Source organism: Chrysochloris asiatica, unplaced genomic scaffold (assembly GCF_000296735.1).
Source record: "Chrysochloris asiatica unplaced genomic scaffold, ChrAsi1.0 scaffold00305, whole genome shotgun sequence".
Classification (NCBI taxonomy): Eukaryota; Metazoa; Chordata; class Mammalia; order Afrosoricida; family Chrysochloridae; genus Chrysochloris; species Chrysochloris asiatica.
In genome coordinates this window covers 1,555,563-1,563,944 of record NW_006408823.1, presented here as the reverse complement: position 1 = coordinate 1,563,944, position 8,382 = coordinate 1,555,563, and the positions used below count along the sequence as shown (strand labels likewise).

The 8,382-nt window shown below is 44.6% G+C and overlaps 1 protein-coding gene and 1 pseudogene across 1 annotated transcript in view; both read left to right on the top strand.

Annotated features, from left to right (window-relative positions):
* The window catches only part of LOC102837420, a 2,786-nt pseudogene extending 1,479 nt beyond the window's left edge, over positions 1–1,307 (top strand).
* The window catches only part of SEPT12 (septin 12), a 21,231-nt gene extending 13,545 nt beyond the window's left edge, over positions 1–7,686 (top strand). Inside the window, exons 7-9 of the mRNA XM_006874893.1 lie at positions 4,865–4,961; positions 7,348–7,399; positions 7,485–7,686. Of these exons, the coding sequence (XP_006874955.1) occupies positions 4,865–4,961; positions 7,348–7,399; positions 7,485–7,686 (351 nt within the window). The remainder of the gene's footprint in view (positions 1–4,864; positions 4,962–7,347; positions 7,400–7,484) is intronic.
* The last annotated feature ends 696 nt before the right edge of the window (positions 7,687–8,382 follow it).

Genomic DNA, 8,382 nt, shown 5'->3' with positions numbered 1-8,382 from the left:
ATGGTGCTTTCGGTGTCTGCCCGAAGTCACTGTAATTCCTGTTAGATACCAAAGGATGTTTTATTTCCTTACAGCAAAGAAAACATTACAGAGTATCTACAGACACACTAGGGAGAAACCGAATGTCCGTCTGTTGAGGAAACAGGCTGAAGAGGTCAACCACCTGGATGTTGGGTGTTCCCATCATTCCTGCAGCATCTGGGAATGGTGCGGATGATCTGCAGTAGATGATTCTGGTTGTTGTGGATCGTGTGTTCTGGCAGATGTCTTTGGATTCAAAGACCTCTGCACTGAAACAATTGCAGGGCCACATGGAGAGGGGCATTCACAGCTGGACACATGAAAACAGAGTTCTTTGAAGAGGTAGTCCCCGCGGTCAGGAAATGGAGAGACACTGGAATGAAGGTGTAGAGCTGTTCTTTGGGGAGTGTAGAGGTACAGAAACTATGATTTGGGCATTCTGCAGGGGGCAGTGTTCTTGAGTTTCTTGATGGTCACTTTGATACCAAGAGTGGACACACAGTGGAGAAAGAGAGTTATTGAAAGGACTCAGAGAGCATTGGGTGCTCAACGAACAACACCCTGTTTCGGACAGATATTACTTTAGAGCAGGGGTGGGGAACCTTTTTCTGCCAAAATTTGTAACATCATTCGCGGGCCATACAAAATGTGGCACTGTGGGGTAATGCACTGGACCACAAGTTCACTTTGAACTGCAAGGTTGGCTGTTCAAATTCACCAGCCACTCCTCGGAAACCCTATTCATGGTCACTGTGGGTTGGAACCGACTCAACAGCACTTAACAACAACAATATATTTAGTCAAACATTTAATTAACTTAGCTCTGGTGTGGTGCTGTAAGATAAAGCACTGGACCAGAAGGTCAGTTTGAACTGCAAGGTGGCAGTTCAAACCCATCAGTCGCTCCTTGGAAACACCATACAGGGTTGCTATGAGTTGGAACCAGCCCCACTTAACAATAACGTGATGACTAGAACTGCAGTTGCCATGGTAGCATCTGACCAAATGATTTCGAAAACCACAAAGTCGACAGTTCAAACTCACCAGCCACTCCTCAGAAACCCTATACAGGGCCACTATGAGTTGGCACTTAATAACAACAAGAACACACAACCTGTGGGCTGAACGTTCCCCATCCCTGCTCTAGAGGTTAGTGCCGCGGAGGAAGCAGATGTCCATGTAGCTGTGGTGTGAGGCCCCTGAAAGTGGGACTGACCCATGATGAAAAAATTTACCACAGTTTCATCACACCCTCCCATGAAGTCTACCTGCCTGCCTCAAGCTAGCGAAGGAGTCAAAGGAGGACCAAACTCTTCCTCAAATGCATTTGCTGGCTCCGAGGCTGTCAGGAGCCATGGACAGTTCTGGGGCGTGCAGCGCCCACTGCCCTCCCTACCAGTAGGCTGATTCCTTTAGTAGCATCTGGCAGGGAAATCATGGTGCTTTCGGTGTCTGCCCGAAGTCACTGTAATTCCTGTTAGATACCAAAGGATGTTTTATTTCCTTACAGCAAAGAAAACATTACAGAGTAATGTTTCTAGTTGTATCCTAATGGTTATAGTAACTTGCTTAAAAATATATACACACATGTATATATTCAGATGACCCTCCGCAGGCACGTATGTGGGTGGGGGTGGTGGGGGTGGGGACATAGTTCGGTGAAAATGGAAATTGTTCAAAGCCACAACTCTAACCCTAACTTGAGAGCAAAGTATATGCTCAAGAAGAAATTACTGAAATATAGCTCAATTGTGTTATACTTACCAGGTCTTGTACCAAAATAGAAAACAAGTTTGGGGAAGTTATCTAGGAACCTTGCTATTGTAAAAACTGGAAGTGTTTCAAAGGCTTCTTCCTAATAATAATTCCACTGCCCCTGTTTTAATTGTGTGCTAGAAGATCATTTCACAATATTTGACTTCCTTTATACAAAAGACAAGGGGGTTTGTTTCTGCTTCAAAAGAACAGAGTAAGGAAAGTGAACTTATTCAAGTCTTAACCAACAGAGCACATGTTACTTAGGAAGGAATTTGCTAATCTTGGCAGTTTCCGCAAGCAATGCTTTGTCAATGAAACAGGTGCACTGACATACAGCTAAAACAGATATGTAGGTCTTAGTTGTTGTTGTTGTCAGGTGCCTTCAAGTCGGAACCGACTCATAGCAACCCCATGCATAGCAGAACGAAACAATGTCAGATCCTGGGCCAACCTCACTACCGCTGCCACACTCGAGTCCATCAATGATGCTACCTAGCCAATCCTTCTCATTGGGGGTCTTCCTCTTTTTCTCTTAGTATTAAAAGAAAAAATTCTTAATCCTGCCAGTTGTTACTAAAGATTTTATAGCTGCCTTTCTAACTACTATGTAAGCACCGTTTTAGAATATTGCTATCTGCTATTTTAGAACAAAGTTTTACTGAAGTAAATCCATAAGATTAAAATGAACTCTAAATAGGTAACAATATTCCTTTTGTAATGGATGTGATAAATGTAAATTTTATAACAGCATTATTTATCCTGGTTCAATTCTAATAGAATCACATGTCAGTTTCATGTTGTGATTAATAAAAACTTTTTCCCCCCACTCAAGAAAAACAAAACATATGCCCACATAAAATCCTAAAAATGATTGTTAATGACATGTTTCATAACTGTTATGGATCGAATGGTGTCCTCCAGAAATGTGTGTCAAATTGGCTGGGCCATGATTCTCAGTGGTTTGGCAGTTATGTAAGGATGTCAGTTGGCAGTTATGTAATGATGTCATTTGGCAGTTATGTAAAGATGGCGTTTGGCAGTTATGTAATGATGTCATTTGGCAGTTGTGTAATGATGCCATTTGGCAGTTATGTAATGATGTCATCGTTCCCCCATGATGTGATCTAATATAATCAGCCAGTCAATTGTCAGGGAGTCAGGTGGGATACAGCACTCTTGCTCAGGTCATATCTCTGATCAGATCTAAGGGGAGTTTCCCTGAGGTGTTGCCTGCATCACCTTTTATCTTAGAAGAGATAGAAGGAGAGAGAAGGGAGCAGAGAGAGGGACCCCAGGACCTCCAGGAAAGAAGAGCCGAGTAGAGTCCATCCTTCAAAGCCAGGGTCCCTGCACTGAAAACCTCCCAGACCCAGGGAAGATTGATACCAAGACACATGGAGATCACCAAGGGACGTCAGGTCCACAGGTGTTGAAAGGCAACAAGGACCCATTTGCTAAAGCAATCTAACTGTAGTATTTCTGTTATGACAGCAGCAGATAATTAAGGCCATAAGCAAAAAGTGGAAAGAATCCAAATCTCCATCAAGTGATGGATAAACAAACCGTAGTGAGTCATATAATTCAGTATTATCCAGCCTTAAAAAAGGAATGAAAATAAAGACATGTTCACGATCATTAGCCTTTAGAGAGATGCAAATCAAAACAAACTCATAACAGTGAAGTTCAAAAATACAGAGTACAATAAATGCTGGCAAGGATGTGGAGAGACTGGGACCCTCCTACATGGGAATGCAGAATGGTCCAACCACTCTGGAAAACAGTATGGCACTTCCTTAGAAAGTTGGAAATAGAAATACCATATGATCCAACAATTCCTCCACAAGAAATACAAGCCATAACACGAATAGATACATGCACACCAATGTTCATAGCAACACTATTTACAATAGCAAAAAGATGGAGACAGCCTATGTGCCCACCAATGGGGAGAACGGATAAACAAACTTTGGTACATACACACAATGGAATATTATGCTACCTTGAAGAACAAGGAAGCTGTAAGCCACCATATAACATGGATGAACATTGAGGACATTATGATGAGTGAAATTAGTCAGTCACAAAAGGACAAATATTGCATAAGACCATTATTGTAAAATCTAAAGAAAAGATATCCATACTAAAAGGGAATTAAAAAAAAGGAATGAAGTTCTGGCACATGCTTCAACATTGATGAATCCTGAAAATATTATGCTAAGAAACCAGACAAAAAGGCTACATACTGTATGATTTTAAAGCAAAATATTGTGTGATCTTAAACTAAAAGTACTGTATGACCTAAAACCAAAAAATATGTCCCAAAATAACATTTAAACCAAACAGCACTTTAGCTTTCTTAGAAAAGGACGTCTACCTCTTTTAATACTGTTCTAATGAACGATCTAGATGGGATCAAGCTGACAATAGTAACTTAAAAGATTCGATAGGAAACATTGCTTCGCAGGCAGTGAGTTTGTCACTGGGGGAGGAACAATTCAGAAGAGGAGGGTGAGAATGCTTATACAACTTAATTAATTTTTTAAACAAATTCTGTGTCTCCAGCTCAGTCCATGTCACTGAATTGGTGTATGCTTTGTTGAGTATATATTTTCAACAACAATGTAAACATTGTGTTATTTACTACGGCAGGTGGTGGGCTGGATTTGGCCCCTGGCTGTAGCCTGCTAACCCCTGGCTTACAAAGTTAGTGTTTTTATGTATCTTTTTTAACCTTTCTGATCACCATTGAAGATGACTGTCTCTATTTCACATATAAATGACTTGAGGTTAGCAAGATTGTATTATTTATATGGTTTTTAATAATGTCACAGTCTCCAAAGTCTGCTAGCCCTAAGTTAGGGAAGCATCTCACATTCACAAAGCCCTATACTGGTAATTCATTATTCCCATTTTACATACAGATGAGGAAATGGAGGCATAGATTCGAGCTTGTGTCTGTTGACTTGTTAGGCATTTTGTGTGCCTTCAGTATCTTTCTCCCCACACTCCTTTCCTGCGTGTGTGCCTTCTCTCCCACTTGGTCAGCATGGTCCACAATCCTGCATCCTCTTACCCCTCCCTGCAGGACCGGATCCCCTTTGCTGTGGTCGGAGCTGACCGAGAGCATCTAGTGAACGGGAAGTGTGTCCTGGGCCGGAAGACCAAGTGGGGCATCATTGAAGGTCAGTGAGAGCCAGCGGCAGTTTGAGGGCCACACAGGTGAGAGTGAACTATACAAACCAGGTGTGCCTGAGTCGGTTAGCCCACAGACAGGCTGTGGGAATGAAGGGAGTCACCTGACTCTCTAGCCAGTCCTTCTGTCTCACAGTAAAATGGGTTTTGTCATCATATCAACCTCATGGAGGGTGTAAAGAAAGGAGGATTCGCCACTGGCTGCCAGAAGTCGCCATTCACTCAGCAGAGTTTATTGTGAGCTTCCCAGGGATGCAGCTAAAGCAAGACAGACCAGGTCCCTGTCCCCATGGAGCTTCCATTCAGGTGGGAAGAAATACGTGAGGGTGAGGGTTGTCTTAGCTCTCTAGGGATGCTGTAACAGAAACACCACAAGGGAGGGGCCTTCACAAACATAGACTTATGTTCTGTCCGTTCAGGGGCCTAGAAGACTGAATTCTGGGAGCCAGTCCCAAGGAAGGCTTTTTTTCTCACTCTGCTGGCTCTGGGCTTTAGGGGAAGGTCCTTGTCCTTTGTCTCTCCTGAATAGCGGTCATATAGGGTGGCATCTGTCTTCCCCTCTACCTGCTTGCTTGCTGGCTGGGTGGTTGTGTGCTCTTGAGTCAGTTCCAACTAATAGCAACCCTGTATAGGGTTTCCGAGCCTGTGAATTTTTACAGGAGGAGAAAGAAAGCCTTCTCTTTCTCTCATGGAGTGGCTGGTGGATTTGAATTGCTGATCTTTTGGTTAGCAGTCCAACACAGAGTTCCTTACCCTGCTCTTTCATATCTCAAAAGATATTGAGTTGACACATACCCTACACTAATACAACCTTTTTAACATAACAAAGAAACCTGTTTCCAAGTGAGATTGTTGTTGTTGTGAAGAGCCAGTTGGTTCTGACCCATAGTGACCCTCTATAGGGTATCTGAGCAGCAGCTGCTAAGCTTGAACCACCGACCTTGCAGTTCAAACGATTTTGCAGTCTGGCACATTAACCCACAGCACCACACCAGGACTCCTAAGTGAGATTGGTGGTGGAGGTTACGTGCCGTGGAGTCAATTCCGACTCATAGTGACCCTGTACAGGGTTTCCAAGGCTGTAAATCTTTACAGGAGCAGAAAGCCTCATCTTTCTCCTGCGAAACAGCTGGTAGTTTCGAACTGCTGACCCTGAGATTAGCAGTCCGACTCATAACCACTACGCTACCAGAGCTCCTTATAACCACAAAAAGAAACCCGTCAATTTTCAGGTTGATTTCCACTTATAAGACAAGGCAGAACTGCCCCATAGGGTCTCTCTCCAAGGCTGCCATCTTCAGGGAAGCATACTACTACATCATTGTTTCGGTTAGTAGTCAAACATTTAACCACAGAGCCACCAGGGCACAGGTATGGTTGGTTGTTGGTTAAGTGTCCCTGAGTCATAGCAACCTTACATAGGGTTCCCTAGGAGCAGGTGATGGGTTTGAACTGCCAACCTTGCTGTTAGTGGTGGTGGTGTATTGTGGAGTTGGTTCCAACTCATGGCAACCCTGTTACGGTTTCCAACGCTGTAAATCTTTACCAGCGCAGAAAGCCTCATCTTTCTCCCGCGGAATGACTGGTAGTTTTGAACTGCTGACCTTGAGGTTAGCAGCCCGATTCGTAACCACTACACTACCAGAGCAGTCAGTATTTCAGTACTTATCCTAGAGTGTCGCACGGACTCCTGGGTATGTTGTTGTTATTAAGTGCCTTCGAATCGATTCTGACTCTTAGAGACGCTGTATAGGGTTTCCAAGGAGCGGCTGGTGAGTTTGAACCACAGCCTGTGGTCCAAGCCAACATTGCAGTACAGTGCTTTATTCTACAGTGCCACACCAGGACTCCAAGCATACGTTTGTTGTTGTTGTTGTTGTTAAGTGCCGTTGAGTAGGTTCTGACCAATAGCAACCCTGTATAGGGTTTCCAAGGAGCATTTGGTGAGCTTGAACTGCTGACCTTGTGGTTCAAATCAACTTTGCAGTCTAGAGCTTTAACCCACAGCGCCACACCCGGACTCCAGGCATAGGTATGTTGTTGTTGTTGTTGTTGTTGCATAGGTATAGAGGTTAGGATTTACATCACATATTTTTTGGGGGGGTGGCGGGACACAATTCAGTACTTAACAAGGGAAGACCACCGTAAGGATCCAGGGAAGGCTTCTCTAATTATTATTAAAATGTAATGACTGAGGAATGAACTCAACCACTTCTTCTAGGAGTCCCCTGTTCCTGGCACTGAGGATATGACATTGAGTGGGTGGCTGAAAGAAGGGAGGAACAGGAGTCAGGGAGTGTGGGGGGAAGGGCTATAGTGACACACTCACTGTGGCAGCATACAGTAGGCGCTCAATCAATGACCTGTGTCTTGTAGTGGAGAACATCTCTCACTGTGAGTTTCCACTCCTGAGAGACCTCCTCATTCGGTGAGTATATGGGTAGCCCAGGGGTCAGGGGCTGGAGGGGACCGGGGGCACCCCGACTGTGGCTGACCTGCTTCCTGCCTCCCAGCTCCCACCTACAAGACCTGAAGGACATCACCCACAACGTGCACTATGAGAATTACCGGGTCTTCAGACTCAACGAGAGCCATGTATTGCCCCGTGGGCCAGGCTGGGTGAACCTGGGCCCAGTGCATCCCGGATCCCCAGTCTTGCCCGGGCCCTCGAAGGCCCACCGACGGGTCCAGGAAGACTCAGAGGAGGAATTCTGAGCCCCGGAGGATCTCCCAAATCTGCCACAGTATACCTGTGTATGCCTCTGTATTCGAGCATCTATTAAAGGTGGACATTGCTTTATCGGAAAAGCTGTGCTTTGAAAACCAAAGGTGCTTGTAAATATCTTCTTTGCGTTTTCTTCAAATAAAAGTTCTTTTGTAACTAATAGTGTGAGACCCGAGGCCCTGGGGAGTCTTGAAGACCCAGGAGGAAGTGCTGTGGACCATCAATCCTTCCTTGTCCTAGACCTGACTCACCAGCCACTCTTCAAGATGCCAGATTCCTTGTCTGTCCCAACCCTTGGGTCCCAGCACAGCACCAGCTTCCCTGGGACCAAAGCTTTCAAACTCCACAGCTTTGGTAACTCATTGGATGTCTTCTCTGAAGTCTGTGCCTCTCCTGTCTTCATCTTTTCCAACTCCTAGGGACCCTGTTAGACATATAAAACTAATCCACAGAGTTTCAAAGACTGTAAATCTTTACAGAAGCAGACATGCTTCTTATAGAGATGCCAGTGGGTTTGAACCACTGAACTTTCTGTTAGCAGCCCAATCTTTAACCTACTGCGCCACCATAGTTGAATTTGCAGAGCCGCTTTAAGCATCCCAGCTCTGCTGCTGACAAGTGGTGTGACCTGGGGCAAAGCACTGGCTAAGTTTTTGCCTCAGTTTTCCCATCTGTAAAATAGGAAT